Source organism: Helicoverpa armigera, chromosome 29 (genome assembly GCF_030705265.1).
Source record: "Helicoverpa armigera isolate CAAS_96S chromosome 29, ASM3070526v1, whole genome shotgun sequence".
In the NCBI taxonomy this organism is placed as follows: domain Eukaryota; kingdom Metazoa; phylum Arthropoda; class Insecta; order Lepidoptera; family Noctuidae; genus Helicoverpa; species Helicoverpa armigera.
The window spans coordinates 1,700,978-1,718,967 of record NC_087148.1 but is presented as its reverse complement, the minus strand read 5'-3'; the positions used below and the strand labels follow the sequence as shown (position 1 = coordinate 1,718,967).

Genomic DNA, 17,990 nt, shown 5'->3' with positions numbered 1-17,990 from the left:
TGAAGAAGTCAACAAGATTGCATGGCCGACCAGTATCTTTATGAGAAATAAATGGCCAACGGGCGTGTCTCCATAGAATATTATTACGTGTAAATTGCGCCTGAGCAATTGTTTTTACCATAAAAGGGGCTTTATCGAGGTAAAGTCTGTTTAATTTGAATAGAGGCAACCTCTAAAAATATTGTAACCTTAGGAATAGTAAATAAAAGAAAACTTAAATGGCTGACCATCTCATCATGAGTTCCTCCGCGTTTCGGAAGGCATGTTAAATTGGTGGGTCCTTGCTGGCAATTGAACATCTTTGGCAGTCGTTACGGGTCAAAAATTATCATCTGGTAATTGGGTTAAGGTCAGATAGACAGTCGCTCCATTTGGCACACTGTACCTTTCACCTGGCACCTGGGTCCACTGAAAGCCAACCCCAACATAGTTCGGAAAGAGAGAAGAACTCTCCTACTTCTTAAAGCTGTGCCCTACAGGGTCCATATTGTCACAAATCAAAATGTACCACCTGTTGTGACTTATGGAATTCTAATAAAGAATTGAGTATTGAGACTGAAACATCATAAAGACGGGATTTTGCGAAAATTCAACCCATAAAACGTAAAAAATAAATAAAAGTTAGTATGAAACTCAATGTTTTAATAAGTTAGTTGTATGTTGTATATATATTTATTATTTAGATATTGTAAAAAGTTATTTGTAAATAAATTCCAAAAAAAAAAATCACGCTCACTATCTTCACCGAGAGTTTTCATATAAGTTTAAGACTTAACACCTTAAATTAATCTCCACTACGTTAGAATATCACTTATACGTTACATAACAGTAGTTTAACCTATAATAGAGACTACCGTTAAACCAGTAAAGACGATAACTGAATCCAACCTAACTTTAACACCAGTAGCCGAGTTACACTTTTACTAACCATAAGAGTACCACACTACAAACTTTTAGTCGGCCGATAGTTTGTTTGGGCTCATATATCAGTATGAAGATGAATGGTGGGCTGCGGGATTGCTCGAAAGAGTTACCGCGGCCCTGGTACATAAAAGCCCTACGACGGAACACGATGGTTTTTAGTCAGTAAGAGTCTGACACTCCCTCACCGCTGCTAACCCACAGCGGGAGGTGTCATTTGATGATTTTTGACGTCGTTAAAAAAATAAAGATGAATGGTAGTACGCACATTAGGATGATCAGGTATTTAGCCGGTATTAGAACGACTGAAAACTTTGATTGGATTCAAGATTTTCTTTCAAAAATTGGCAATCATCGGGTCAATTGTCGGCCGACTGTTTAGTCTACAGTATGTGGGTAGTCTAAATGCCATTATATTCACATGAATATCCTATAAAAGCATAGGAGATAAACATAACGATAGGAACCTTCAGAATTCTCAACATCGATGAAATAAGGCACTAGATAATCGATTCCGTATCGAATAGGAATCGGGAATCGCCAACAGACAGCAAAATGCAACCGTTGCAAAACTCATTCCAAATAAATTCTAAATTTAAATGGACCAATGCGATACACCGATTTGAATATGGAACGTTCGAACGGACCAATCGTAATTGATCTATTGATTTGTCAGTTATCTGATTGTGCGACGGGATTGGGCGATTGCGAAACGTTTTCTATTCGGGTTCCATTCGGGAAAGTTCGGCTTTTATAGTGTTGTGTGAGTGGGTTGGTAGCACGGAGGAAGGAATGATAGCAGAGATGCCATAATTCAGATAGGCCAGGCGCATTCTTCTAGGTCAAATACATAAGGTATGGGCATAACCAAAACGATTAGTTACAAGTGAACTATCGAGGCGTTCACGTTCTTTGAGACTTCTGACATCGATTTTTGGTACTACCAAGAATGTATCGGGTCCAAAGAAGGCGTTTATGGACGAAAACAGTCAAATTCTTCATCCTCCGAACACCCGCATGTTGTCGCGCTACTTTCTTAGGAGATATTGCGTTATGACATCTCCGCTAGTCATTTTGTTATCCATGATCTGGTTTATGCTGATATTAATTTAATTAAGGCGGCTGAAGTTGTAAAATATGAGGTAATATAAACTAGATTTGTGCTACAAATGCCTTTATGTTATTTGTAAGGTTCTAACGAAGTGCCTTATTGGTTCTGCTTTCAAAATTAAGATTTAGCGCCGTGGTGACCTAGTGAAAGCTGGTCCTGGACCTGTAGATTATCGGGGCTGTGAGATTGTTTGAAAGAGTTACTGCTGTCCTGGTATATAAAGGGCTTCAGAAGGAACACATATGGGTATTACTTAGTAAATTTATAGAATTCGATCCCTCTGCACCCACTAGTTTATCTGGGACGCCTTGAAACTTTCACAAATCAGCCCGGAGACTGGACGTTTGTGATTAATACACCCGTGCATCGGTGAGAACGTAAATGTCAGTCCTGCGCCTGATCTCTCTCCGGTGGTGTCGGATTGTCGTCCCATCGGGCTATAAGAATGAAATAATAGAGAGTGCACCTGTGTCCAAGTAAATGCTTGTTCACTATAATATGCCCTGCGCAGCTGGCTGATTTCCTTAAATAAGAACAGCAACTTTAAAAGACAATTGGCCTCGACGCCATTATTATAGATACAGAATGTGACAAGAAATATACTCCTTATAATGTCATCAAAGGCCGATTTCGGGTACAGCGGCTGTACTCATACTCTTTAAAAAATGTGTCATGTACAGCAATGGGTATTAGTCTAACCAAGGGTTATTGGGTTGCCCGGCTAACTGGGTTGAGGAGGTCAGATAGGCAGTTGCTCCCTTGTAAAACACTGCTACTATGCTGCATCTGGTTAGGTCGGCCTGACCACAACATAGTTGGGGAAAGGCTTGTGAGATGATGATCATGTACAGCGTTGGCGTCTCCAGTTAGTTCCTGATCTAAGAAACCAGCGATATAGTAAATCATGATGACGTACAAGCTAGGCGCGGTCGGTTTCCTAACGCTGCTTCATCGGTAACATCCTAAAGTTACGCAAACTGAACTGTAGTTAACGATGTGGTGTAATTTCATGATCGTTTCGTGGAGTTTAAGTTGGTTATTTTGGGAGGTTTTTGTTTTATACTATGGAAATTGCGTCAAAATTATCTTCAACCCGAGGTTTCACCCTCGACCCTTGGGTGTAGGTCCCACTTTTTATCCGCGCATTTGTATAAAAAGTTGCTTCTCTCGATAAATGGGATATCTGGCACTGAAAGAATTCTTCAAACCGGCTTCTGAGATGATCGTCTTCAAATAAACAAACTCTTCAATTTCATAATATAAGTAAATAAATAATGTCTGGACACATTTTTACACACGGTCGGTTAGCCCCATGGTAAGTTATTAATTAACTTGTGTTATGGGTGCTAACACAACTGATAAACTAGATATATATAGCTGCATATATACATATTGATAAATATATATTGTAACACCCAGCCCACGGCCAACAAACATGCTCATCACACAAATGTCGACCGAACCGGGAATCGAACCCGGGACCCCATATTCGGCAGTCCGGCATGGTGACCATTGCGCCATTGAGGTCGTCATCTTCATACGTTATGGTAAGCATAAAGATGGGACTTTTGAAAATTCACCGTTTAAAGGGGTCTCACAAGTTTGAGTGTGTCGGGTCGATTCCAGGTCACGCAAGTAGGTGCAACTTTTCTAAGTTTGTATGTACTTTCTAAGTATATCAGGGACACCAATGACTGATTAAAGGTGAAGCAAAACGTCTTAGGAACCGTCGATTAAAAGGCTGATGATGATAATGACTAGGTAAAATGGGAGTGCAAAGTTATTATGAAACTTTGTCGTTTTCTTCGGGACTCAGCTATTCAGCAGCAGTAGAGCAAAACCACGGGAAACAGCTAGTAATTCATAGAAAGAAACTAAATAACTATGTTTAGGAAAACGCTAGGTATGTAACCAGTACTACTGACAATACCGGCTGAGGTAGCGTGCTTGGGCGCGGCTGATTTCATAAGCGGATGTCGGCGCCATCTAAAGGCGTTTCACATAAACAATTATAGTGTTTCTACCATCAGTTTTACTTCTTGAAGGTACTTTACCTACATACTTTCTTAAATCTTCATGGATTTATGTCTGCATACCATTCTACCTAAAGTTTTAGTGGCCTCCTGAAGGTACTCTACATACTTTCCCAAAACTTGATGGTTTAAAACTGTCTTTATATCTATTATCATCTGTCTAGTCTTTCTCAACAATGTTGGAGTCAGCTTCCAGTCTAACTACATGTAGCTGCGTACGAGTGTGCCACAAGGAGCGACTGACTATCTGATCTCCTCAACCCAGTTACCCGATACCTCTTGGTAAGACTGATAGTCAGACATTCTGACTTCTGAATACCCTTAACGTCGAAAGTCAGATGCCTGAAAGTCTAACAACTAGACTAACCAAGTGGTTTCGGGTTAGCGAGGTCAAATAGGCGGTTGTTCCATGTAAAACACTGGTACTAAGCTATATCTTGTTAGACTTGAAGCCGACCCCCACATAGTTGGGAAAAGACTAGGCTAATGATATTTTTTTATGAGCACGACATAATTGTGACCTCTTTTCCTTCGCAGACAAGTTAATTTGTACATGTCCACGCACGACAATGTAATCACGACACAATTAGGGCTGTTCACGTAGTTATCGATAAAAATCGTGATGTTACACAAGTGTGAAGGGGCGTGTCTGCTCGGTGTGTATGCGCAACTCGTTGCGTTGTGTGCGGTTCGTTATATAGCGGATTATAGTTTTTCTTGGGTAAAGCTTGTTGACTTGAAATTTCTTATCGAGTTAGGTTTTGTCATCTGACAAGTCCTAGTGTCAGAGTTTTCTCAAATCCGCCTCTGACGAGAATTGTAACGACTGCTTTTGAAATGCGGCGGCCTGAAAATATATAAAACAAACAAATGAGTAAAATCTAGTACGGCTGTTAATGAAAATCTCCATAGACACGAAAGTAAAAATCCTCTTCTGTCTGTCTCTTTTATTTACATCGCTGTAGAAGTCGGTGTATCAAGGTTTTTATGTTAATTTTGCCACCGACTACTAGAGCTATGTATAATTCCTCATACATATGAGAAAAATATAATATTTTTGTACTGTTGAGAGTTCCAAAAATATTTCCATAACCATTTTAAATCAACAATAATGCAAATCACGTCTCTAACACTAGACCCTCCATATCCCACACGACCTACACACGAAGATGCACGATCAACGCCGAACTGTAATTCTATGTAGTGTTATAATTCTCAAGTAAATTATGTGTTATTAACGGCTCAAACTAATTGTTTCTTCAGGTTGAAATCTTGCAGGACTTTGTTTTATGATATGTATGTAGTAATAAGTACATTATTGTTTGCCTAGTCTTTTCCCACCTATGTCGGGGTCGGCTTTCAGTCTAATCCGGACAGCTCCCATCACCTCCCGAGCGTTTCCAAACTATGTTGAGGTCGGCTTCCTGTCTAACTGGATGCAACTGAGTACCAGTGTTTTACAAGAAGCGACTGCCTACCTAACCTCCATAACTTAGTAACTCAGGCAACCGGATAATGCCTCTTGGGAAGACAATTTGTCAGATATTTTGGTTTCTGCCTACCCGTAAAGACTGCCAAATATGTTCAAATGACAACCTACCAATTTAACCTGCCTTCCGAAACATAGAGAAAATCGTCATGAAATGATCATGACTTCACGGACTACGCCAAGCATTGCTAAACCTTATGATCTATCGACCCGAGTAACTGGTACTTAGCCACGAGCTCCTCCACTTAAAAACTGCTTAACCTTGGTCTCATTACGAAGCCACTCCCCATAATACAGCATTTCCACCAATTGAAGTTAATAACATTTAAATTAATACCAAACGCGGCTCTATAAAAACAGGTATATCCGAAACTAATAAAAAACTCAAACGTTTAAAACCAGTTGTTAAACTTACTCCGTTTCCTTTAGGGTTGCCTATTTGAATATTAATTTTACATAATTAGTGGTTGTTTTCCTCAGTTTCATTCGCATCCCACATAACAGTTTCTAGGGTCTTCTTGACCCATGCTTTTCATCTCAGCCTGTTCATTAGTAAGAGCCTACAAACTTACATTTTGCATTCTAATTAGCCGAACAGCTGGTTTACTTGAACGCGTAAATCTGAGGAACTACTGGAACGATTTGTAAAATTCTTTCAATGTCCCGAAAATTCTAATTGTATGCTCAGAACTTTCTAATACTAGATTCTGCCAGCGGTTTCATCCACGAGCCGTAGTACTAAGCTTCGCACAACGTAATGAAAAATAGCATTTTATCGATGTCAAAATATTTTACTGTTTCATCTCAATTAGTACCTAGAATATAACATCTTCTCCGTCCATCCACTATTCGCTACCACAGCAGAAAATCAATACACAAATCGAAAAACTAATACTTCTCAACCACAGAGATAATAAACAAAATCTGACAACCCTAATAACCACTGCCGTTTTCATAGTAATCGTTGAAAATTTCATATTTAGCGTCATAGTTTCACAATTAACGACGTTACTGTTGATTTATCCTTAGGCTTGTTCATGCTTTGTTTAATGGCGTATGTGGAAGAGGTCAAATCATTCATTAGTTGGGGTACTGTTGGTTTTTTTAAGGCATCTACCTATTGCCATGCATCGTAAAATTCCTCCGGTGCTGTCTCTTTGTTTTCATTAAGTTACTGACCGGTGTTTCATCCACGTATCAGTAATTGATTATTTATTATTATTTATTTATTATTGCTTACAAGGTACATTATATTATTCTAAAAGGTACAAAATGTCCAACAAAACTGTATACAACAGTTTGTCTGTTGGATCAGATTTTTTTAAAACTATTGACTTTGGAACATTGGTATTAACTATTAAGTTTACAATTAATAATATTAGTATGTAGATAATTCTGTATTTCTAAATATGTAATTAATATTAAGTAATATTAAGTACGTAAGTATGAAAGTCGAAAATTATATAGTAAAATTAGTATAGATATAGATAAGCTTTGTGATTGCTTAGATTGTGATCCACGGGAGCTTTTCAAGCTGTTTCCAGAGGGAACTTTTTCAGCACTTATCTGTACCTGTACCTGTACCTTGGTATTTAAATAGGTTCGGGAAATTATAATATAGGTAACTAGGGATAGTCTTGCCAAGTCGGGTTGATTCTGAAGTTACACACGAGTGTCTCAATTATTTCTGGATCTTAACAGGCAGTTGTCATCAATGTAGATTTTAATATTAAGATAAAATCCAAGAAAAAGCTCATCAATGGCACTGCTAGTAGGTTTCTATGCTAGAAAGTGATATAAGCCGTCGAAAGGTCAGCGGTTCGAGTCTCGAACGGTGTAAAGGTGGCGCGCATCTTGCCCTATTGAACTACTAGCGTAACTTGTTTTATTTTCAATATTTACCTTATACCGTGGAATTAGATGAAGATTACTGATATAATTGAAATACATAACTTATGTCGAATGACCCAAATAACTCATCCTCATCCTCCGAGCCTTTTTCCCAACTACTTTGGGGTCGGCTTCCAGTCTAACCGGATGTAGCTGACTACCAGCGCTTTACAAGGAGTGACTGCCCTATCTGACCTCCTCAACCCAGTTACCCGGGCAACCCGATACCCCTTGGTTAGTCTGCTCTCAGACTTACTGGCTTCTGACTACAGGTAACGACTGCCATGGATGTTCAATGACAGTCGGGACCAATGATTGAATTTTTACCAATTTCTAATGACCCAAATAAGAAGCAACGGAGGGAAGGTATGATGGACCAAGGAGTATCGTGTGGCCCGGTTAACACTGGTACTCAACTGCAACCAGTTAGACTGGAGGCCAAAGAAAGGGCTTAGCACATAATGAAATCCAGAGAAACTTGAATGACTTGTAGTGATGGTTCTGGCAAAAAAAAACTTATTTTAGTTTAAAGTTAGATTAGCTGCTATTTACAGGATCAAAAATCGTTTTAGATGGACTGTCACTTACAAAAATAATAAACAATTGCAAAAGAAAATCTTGTTCCATTTGTAGTTGCACAGGTATTTAAACCGATAAATTGTTCGTCTCATTGTTACAGGCTTGCGTGCCGCCGATCCAGTTGGAACCAGTAGACCTGAGCCTCAAGCGACCACCTACTCCTAGAAGACGAGGTCGTACAGTTGGTAAGTTGCTGTAGCATAAGTCCTTATTCCAGTTGACTCCATTCTGGAAGGCCTAAAGCGCTTACTAATTAGGATTTAGTCAGTCAGAAACTTGTGGTTCACAATGCTATTTAGATTTGGTTATATATCACTTGTCTCAATTACTGAATTATTCAGGACGACTGAATTTAGTGAATTGGGGTAAGGGCTATGACGCTAAAAGTGTTTTATCCACTTTTATGTAATATTAAACCGGTTGAAGGATTGTCCGAAAGAGATACCGAGGCGGGGAAAAACGCTGGTAGGTTTTAGTCAGTAACTCCCTTCCGCTGCACATTCGTTCAAAATGCCCATTTATATATATTATATTATAAAGCAAGCCCGTTACTAGATGCCTTGTTCACCGCTAAAATGGAATGAAAATACTAATAAATTAATCAAAATTCCTTCTGTGATAGAAATAATATAAGATTTAATAAGAATTCTCACTGTACTTCGTGCCTTATAGAATTCATCTGTGCCTATTCCTATCATTGAAATACCTGGTTGAATTATTATTAGGGCCTACCTACTGCCAATTATTACGTTTTAACACAGCATACAGAAGTAGCTTTCGCTATACCATGACGTCACAGCTTGCGTGAACATAAGTGCTGGTACTCGGTTTTGGTCATTTGCGACACCATGATGGCTCTCGTTACGGTAAAGATTGCTGTTACAACATGGACGCTATTATCCCGTACTTAGGTACCAGTTGATTTTAGTTTAATGTTTCTTTTGTATGTAGTTGATGTTTTTGACAGGTTTATGTATTTAGAGAATAAGTATTTGTCTGGTAGCATTTAGTTTATTCTATAGTCTGATCAACATGTCTTCTTCTTCTTAATGTGACGTCATCTCAAGTTCTTTTTAGTCATATCATCGTTCACACTATTTGTGGTGAAATATCTTTTATTTGATAGTTATATTGCTCTCTTTCCACATGCTGTAATTATGTCCTACTACCCTATCCTCTGGATGCTGGATGCAGGTCGCCTCCAACAGGTATCTGTGGAGATCTAAGGGGGAGGCCTAGGTTCAGCAGTGGACGTCCTATGGCTGTGATGATGATGATGATGATGACCCCTATCCTAATATGACCTAAATGCTCTTGTTAACCGATTTCCAAAAAGGGGGTTCTCGATTAGGATGTTTATGTGTTCATTCAAAAGTTCTACTAACACTTACCTATACATAGTCCTATTACCTTTCCTTTTAAATAGGTATCGAAATAGGTAGAACCTGTGATGATAGTTGTTTGTTTTGGTGAATAAATAAATAAATTGGCACTTGATTGTAAATAGTTTTCGCGAGGACACGGCGACAAGGATGTACCATGCCGGATCTCTACTGGTTTTAATAGGTATAGGCTTCTTGTATTATCAAGTATTTATATCGAAATATGTTAATAATTATGCATATTGACAACATATTTTGATTCTTTTGTAGGCTTGCAAAAAGTAAATATCTTTTTTTGAGAGAACACACGCACATTGACATTCATAAAATTATGATATTAATAGGGATGCGTAAGATAAAGTAAAACTGAGCTCCCTGGTCTTTCTCCAACTATGTTGAGGTCTGCTGGAAGCCGAAACATTTTTTGTTTCTTTGTGGGTACAAAAAGAAACACATTTTTTGTTTCTTTGTGGGTACAAAAAGAAACAAAAAATGTTTCGGCTTCCAACTTAAAGGCGTCTAAACTACTGAACCGATTTAAAAAACTCCTTCACCGTTGAGATAGCTACACTCTTCCCGAGTAACATCATCAGTACATAGTATAAAAAACGAAGTTGCTTTTTCTGTCACCATATGCCTATGTATGCTTCATCATCATCATCATCATCTCAGCCATAGGACGTCCACTGCTGAACATCGGCCTCCCCCTTTGATCTCCACAGATACCTGTTGGAAGCGACCTGCATCCAGCGTCTCATCAGCGTCAGGTATCTGTGGAGATCTAAGGGGGAGGCCTATGTTCAGCAGTGGACGTCATATGGCTGAGATGATGATGATGATGATCTTTCACTGTTGGAAAGCTACACTCGAGTAACATAGGCTATATTATGCCCTCTGCAGAGGTAAGCTCCTCCGGAACGCATACCCATAAATCCGCGGGAAACGGCTAGTTATCAAGTAAACTTACTTACATTATACTTGAACCCACTTATAAGTCGTGTGTTTGAATTATTCATACATAATAGGCGGAAATGTCGCCTCCAATCAGCGATGCTCAAATTGATATACAGCGTTCTCGAGGTCGGCAGGACTAAACGGATGTATTCCCGGATCTAGCGACAGATTTGTATTAGTAGATATTTTTTTGGTTGGTATCAGCTGTAATGATCGATCGATAGATTGGACTCTGGTTAAGTCTAGATTCTTGCGTACTTTAAAAATGACGAGATTTTTTGGTATTTGAATGCATTCATCATCTGCCTAGCCTTTTCCCAACTTTGTGCGGGTCGGCTTCTGGTCTGACCTGAAGTTGACGCAGTGTTTTACATGGAGCGACTGCTCTCCACAACCTAGTTACCCGAGCAAACCGACAACCCTTGGTGGGATTGTTTATTGGCAAAACACAAGCTTTCTGGTTTCTGACCATTGATATACAGAGCTTCTGACTATTCGTAATGACAACACATCTGTACCGATACCATTTTATCGTGCTTTCTGAAACACGAAAGAACTCGTCAATACAAGATGCCACCCGTCTACGGATCCATCCCCGGAGGAAAGCATATTGGGCTTTTTATCCGGGTGTGCAGAGAAGTTCTTACAGAAAGCAGGTGAAATCGTTGATGAAAGCTAGTTTTAGGATAATCTACTAACGCGTCAATTAATCTCTGAACCACTATGACACAACAAGCCGTTAACTAGAAAACGCCATTCAATAATAATATTCGTTACAAAACGTTGATACACTTGGGTGCAATAAAACGGGGCGTTATATAAACTGAAACTGCAAACAAGATAATCGTAAAATTGACGATCCCGTTAACGCAATTGTCAACATGTCGATCTGCTGAAGTGAGGGTCCCAGGTTCGATTATTGGTACGATCCACTTTTGTGTGATGAGCATTGAGCATGTTTGATCGCTGTGTAAATGTAGTTTATCGGTTTTATTACCATTTACTAAGCTTAAAGTGCTCATTTGACGTTAAGAACCTTTCATTCTTTTCCATACATGTCATAGGATTTGAATATAAAGAAAGAATCAGGTGAAAACAGTGCTATTTCTTCCAAACAGACATAACTATAAATAAGTTATAGCAATAAGCATAGATTACACACTTTTTCGGCAGTAGTGCACGATGCTTTAGAAGAGATGCTCTAGAAACTGAAAATCTTTTCCACGTTTTGTGTGTATTGTCCAAAAAATATATATAATGTGGGCAATGAGAGTTGCACCTACCACTCCTATTTCAATACCACCCTAAGGTAGACTGAGGTAGAGAACGCCTATGGCGTTATAAATAAATAAATAATGTTCTGACCCAATTTCCACGCAGCACACTGTACCTATATATCGGCAAACATTTGAAAGTAAACTCGCTATTTACATAAACCATTATGTTATCTAGTTGTGTAATCCTTTCCCTTTAACATGGTGCACTGGTAATTAAATAGTTATAGTGAGACTTACACCAGTCTAACTAAGGGTATATTGGGTTCCTCAACGGGGCCCAGCAGGGCCAAGGTCTGCCGGGGCTGCGGGATTGTTCGAAACAGTTACCGCAGCCCTGGTATATAAAAGGCCTACGACGGAACACGACGGTTTTTAGTCAGTAAGAGTCTGACACTCCTTCAACGCTGCTAACCCACAACGGGAGGGGTCATTTGATGATTTATGACGTCGTTAAAAAAAAGGGGTATTGGGTTGCCCGGGTAACTGGGTTGGGGAGGTCAGATAGGTAGTCGCTCCTATTCCGGTTATACTGGAAGCCGACCCCAACATAGTTCGGAAAAGGCTCGGGAGATGATGGTGAGACTTACTGGCTTCTGAATACCCGTAACGACTGCCAAAGATGTTCAATGACCGCCGTGTGATTATACCTATGTACATAATATTAAAAAAAAATATATTGTTACTGACTCAATTTACACGAATTCAAATCAATCAAGTCAAATCGTTTATTTTGCGGAGAATATGGGTACAAAATAAGATGTTAAATCTCAACCTATACTGGAATATTTTTAAGCAGTGCGCAAACTTTGACCACTTACCGTCGTACCACAAAAACTTTTAAACGTCAGCTGAACACTTGTCTAAAAGATTATGTTACAGATTATGTCGTTAAAATAAGGTCCGTTTTGCTGCTACATGTGTTTAGACAAGTGTTCAACAGATGTTTTAAGATTTTGTAGTTAGGCCATTATAGTTAAACTTACTATACTTCTTGGTGGAAGTCATGGTGGCCTAGTGAGTAAAGAACCAACCTCTCGAGTATGAGGGTGTGGGTTCTATACCAGGTCAGGCACATACCAGGCAACTTTTCTAAGTTTGTATGTACTTTCTAAGTATATCTTGGACACCAATGGCTGATAAAAGGTGAAGGAAACCTGGACTATATAGTCTGAAATCACCAACCCGCATTGAGCAAGCGTGGTGACTAACGCTCAATCCTTCTCCGTGTGAGAGGAGGCCGCAGCCCAGCAGTGGGACGATAAAAATTCTGTAACAGTACTTCTTAAAATATACTATATATCGTCTAGCATTTTGAAAGTAAACTCGCTATTTACATAAACGTTCTGTTATCGGTTGTGTAACCCTTTCCCTTAACATGGTGCACTGGTAATTAACTAGCGATGGTGAAAGGGAAGGGCTGATACAACCTGTTTGTTGGCAGATATGGGTATATGAAGGTTTAGTATTTCTAAGACCTATGTTTAAGAATAAAATGAAGGATTGAAGAAACTGTTTATCTATACTTGTCCTCCTAGCCGATTATAATTATCGGCCATGGCGGCTTTTCTCATATAGCGAGAGCCAGCTTGCTTACATACTTCTATGATTTCTGAACCCCATTTTTACATATTTTATTCCGGAATGGCATGTTGACACAAGACACACAAGTACATAAAAAAATAAATTGTTACAGCCTTTTTATCGTCCCACTGCTGGGCTGCGGCCTCCTCTCACATGGAGAAGGATTGAGCATTAATCACCACGCTTGCTCAATGCGGGTTGGTGATTTCAGACTTAAAGTCCAGGTTTCCTCAAGATGTTTTCCTTCACCTTTTTATCAGGCTTTTAAAGTCGTGGTGGCCTAGTGGGTAAAGAACCAACCTCTCGAGTATGACGGTGTGGGTTCGATTCCAGGTCAGGCAAGTACCAATGCAACTTTTCTTAGTTTGTACGTACTTTCTAAGTATATCTTAGACACCAATGGCTGATAAAAAGGTGAAAAAAATAAATGTGTGTGCCAAATTGGTTCAGTAGTTCAAGCATCTTTGACTGTTTCCCGTGGTTTTGAACTATACTTCGGCCGACGCACCCTTAAGAAGCATTCCTAGATGAATGAGCTATTAACAACCCTGTTTTTTTTCTTGAGAAACCTTTGTTAAAGACTGGTTGTCAGACTAACATAATAATGTAAATGTTAAGTAATCTAAGAATAGCACAGGGCTATGTACAAATGTGCATATGATTCGTAAGATTATAACGGTATACAAATCTTAAGAACACCGCTAGAATGCCTAAAACACTGAGATTTGGTAATGCCTAGTCACGTTGGAATATTCGTATCTTCTTTCTGAATACCTACTTATGGGGTTTTTTGCACATCCAAAGCTTAAGTAGATATGACTGTTACCTGTACGTACGTTGGTACGTATATCTAGTCTTACTCTCTTACTGAATGCTGTGCTGTCAGGTCTCAGGCAAGATTCTCGGTTCGGGTCCAAAACGCTGACTCTAGCAGTTGGTGATTGATACACCCATGCATCGGAAAAAAACGTTCGTGTCGGTCTTGCAACTAATCTCTCTCCGGTGGTGTCGGATTGCCGTCCCATCGCGCTATGAGAGTGAAGGAATAGTGAGTGCTCCTGTGTCTGTGCATTGCTTGTACAGTAAATGTCCTGCGCAGCTGGCTGATCTCTTTAAATGAGAACAACCAATGTGCCCGATAATCGGCTAGGACATTACATGTAATGTAATCAGTACGTAACTTTAAAAGTTGTTTTTCGCGATTTTTGTATGTAAAAATAAAAACTTAATTATATACCTACAAAAACATCTTAACGCCCATCTTCGCGATATTACAATAAAATAATAATTACAGTACCAATAGTTGTTTTCCATTTTTCCATTCAAATTGGTAGATCCACTTTGTGTAAACAATTAAAATCAATGCTATACCGGTACCTAGTACCTAATTATTATTTTATTGTTACCAATAAAATTAATACGTTTATTTAAATTAAAAGGTCGATGCGGTACTTAAAATGCTGATGCTGTTTAAGACCCTTTGAAAATCTACCTATCTTCTTTGTCAGGAGCTCCCCTTTAGTTTCAATAAGTACCTTAAAGTTTAGAAGAGCTAGTGGTTAAGCTAAATCGAGTGAAGAATCGATCTATCTTAGGTCACGTAACGCTTGACACGGTCGGTCCATGGCAGTATGGACTGGCTTGTCCTGACGAATTCTTGATTGTTGTTTCTTGTTTCGGATGACACAATAAATTGGTGGGTCCCGGCTATCATTTGTACATCTGGCACTTTTTAGCTTCTGAAAACGCGTAGTGTTCAGAAGCTAGAAAATTTGACAACCAGTTTTACCAAGAGGAATAGACCTGAAAGAGAGGTCAGATAGACAGTCGCTCCTTGTAAATCACTACATACTTAGTTGCATCCGGTTAGACTGGAAGCCGACCCCAACATAGTTGGAAAAAGGCTAGGCAGATGATGAGGTACCTTTAAGTTTATAGCTCTAGCTTTACCGACAAATAAATATTCTTCAAATATTGTACTGTTTATTTTAATTCGTTATAAAAGCTTTCCATCATTTTACGTAAGTCGGTGCATCAAACAGCATTCCTACCCATCCCTCTTAGCTTTATAGGCACGTAACTTATGTTTAAGTCAAAAGTTTATCCTACAAACAGCTCACTTTCTATGTGTTTGAATCACGGAGTAAATAAAGATATATGGAGACGCCATAATGCAGGGCCTGCGGAATTGTTCGAAGGAGTTAACGCGGGCCTGATACATTAAAGGCCTACGAAGGAACATGATGGGTTTTAGTCAGTAAGAGTCTGACACTCCCTCACGCTGCTGACCCACAACGGGAGGATTCATTTGATGGTTTCCCATAAAAAATCCTACCTTTAATGCTAATAGGTCAGGCGCCTTCTTCTAGATCTTTACTGTGGATCATGATCAAAACGATCGGTTAAGAGAGAACTAAAGAGTTCGGGTTCTTTGAGACATCTGTTAATGATTTTTGGTATTACAAAAATGGTTGGATCCGAAGAAGGCGAATAAGGGCGAAGACAGTAACGTTCCTCGTCCCCTTACACCTGCATGTTGGCGCGCTTCTTTCTTAGGAGATTTTTCGCTATGGCACCTCTTTTCGATGGTAAATCATCAAATGACTCTCTCGCTGTGAGCCACGTTCCTTCTAGGCTTTTTATGTACCAGAGCTGCGGTAACTCTTTCAAACAATCCCGCGGCCCCGGCTCCATTATTGCACCTCTGCTAGTGATTTTATTCTCCGTGGTTTGTTTGTATGTGTAATCGCGTATCGATGTGCAGTCCATCTGCCGCGCCCGTCGTGATGTTACCGTTCTTTGAATTTAGACTAGTGCTGGGACGTGTATCGATAAAATTTTGTCGATAGTTTTAAATTTAGTTCCTACTTGTGTATAACTGGTACTCAGCTGCGTCCGGGTAGACTGGAATCTGAGATAGTTGGAAAAAGGCTAGGCATATAATAAGTTAGAATTTTATATCATATGTTTAAAAGAGGCGTTTGTGGTGTAGCGTCTTTATTTATAATTCCCTACAACTCATTCGATCTTGAGGTATATGAATAAAATTACATAATTAGATTGAATAGAAAAATAATAGAATTATCTGTTGTTTAGCTACTAGAGCTTAGGAATTTAACATTATTTGTGTATGAGGCTAATGTAAAGATTCTATATCTAGTAAACAAATCAACAAATAGTGAAGAACAGAATATTAGGAACGGCCGTAAAACGACAGTGTTTTAAAATTTTAATCAGTTTTCAAATTAGAAATAATGAGGGTTTTTAATGATTTATTGATCCTAATTGTTAACAATTTGCCTATTTATAAGTAGCGCTATTAAAGGATAATTGCCAATAACTTACGTAAGTAACAACAAATTAATTAAAATGATAATGTTTCTAATTTGCTCAAAACAACTTGTTTTCTATGAAATTGTGAGAATAAAGTGTTGCAGTTTTAATTAGATTGCTATGTGTCATGAAATCTTTAGATTATTTTCTGTTAAACTTTATTGTTTTGTAGATTAAGTATATATTTGTAGGGCAAAATGCTTGTGCGCTATATATAATATGTCCTGCGGAGCTGGCTGATCTGCTTACTTAGAGCAGCCTCTGTGGCTGGCAATCGGAATGGACGCCATTATTATTGAAATATATTGATCAGTTTTAAGAGATAATTTAGGAGATATGATATTATAGATACGAAAAGTCCTGGACTGCTGCCTCCCCCAAGGTTCGCCACTTTGCTGGTCTGCAGCAACCAGCATCCACTGCTTCCCGGCAACCTTGGCCAGATCGTCCATCCATGTTGTAGTACACTTACTGTTCATACGAACCTCAAAATCAAGGCATAGTTGATTAATGTTTCATAATAAATGAGATATAGACAGAAATATCTTTCACTACGAGTTTTCTAGTACAGATATAAATAGTTAAACGCTTAGCGTGTTTTCATAAATAACCTAATATCCACTCCGTAACAAAAGTGCCATTATGATAATAACACTTAATTATTATCGACCTAAATTAAATTCAAGGTTATATAAATAGTAGATTTGTACAGAAAATCGTTTTTTTTTGTACATATTGGTCTATTACCTTCCGCCAGCGGTTTTAACTGCGTCCCGTGGAAACTATTTCGCACACTGGATAAAAAGTGTCATAAAGCCTTTCTCGATTGATAATGATAAAGGGAAATAGTTTTAAAGCGGGCTAGTAGTCTTAATAGTTAACAAACAGCTTAGTTTTAAACAAAAATTAAGGAGCTCTAAGAACTTAGCACGGTTCCCCAAGAAACTAGAAACTTTAGACTGATCTGCAAGAAACTAGACAGGAATGAAAGAAAAATCAATTTTGTACCCAGGTAATTTATCTAGCCCGTAAAGCTTACGTACTTGTTCGTACTTCGTATATTTACGAAACTAAAAACTATTGTGCCGAGGATACGGACTGAAATGTAGGTTATAAAGGTGTCTATAGTTTTCTAATTTTAGTTGATCACACTCCATTAAAAGACATTTGATGATTTCCCCGCTCGAAAACAATTGTATCAAACAAAACTTTTTTTTTTCCCAAAATTTGCCCCTACGCAAGAAAGTATGTATGATCACAGTGATTTCCAACTCCATTACCTATCGATTTATTACAATTTGTATAATTATTTCAGTTCAACCTCAAATTACGCTATTGATTTATCGATATCATCAGATAATGATGTCCCAGCACGCGACTTTTGGTCTCTTTTAGTAATTGTTATTTATTAACCGTAGTTTTAGATAGGAGTCTAATTTA

At 38.6% G+C, this 17,990-nt stretch overlaps 1 protein-coding gene across 1 annotated transcript in view; it reads left to right on the top strand.

Annotated features, from left to right (window-relative positions):
• The window catches only part of LOC110378525 (Krueppel-like factor 8), a 46,967-nt gene that overhangs the window by 11,477 nt on the left and 17,500 nt on the right, over positions 1–17,990 (top strand). Inside the window, exon 5 of the mRNA XM_064042564.1 lies at positions 8,124–8,208. Within this exon, the coding sequence (XP_063898634.1) occupies positions 8,124–8,208 (85 nt within the window). The remainder of the gene's footprint in view (positions 1–8,123; positions 8,209–17,990) is intronic.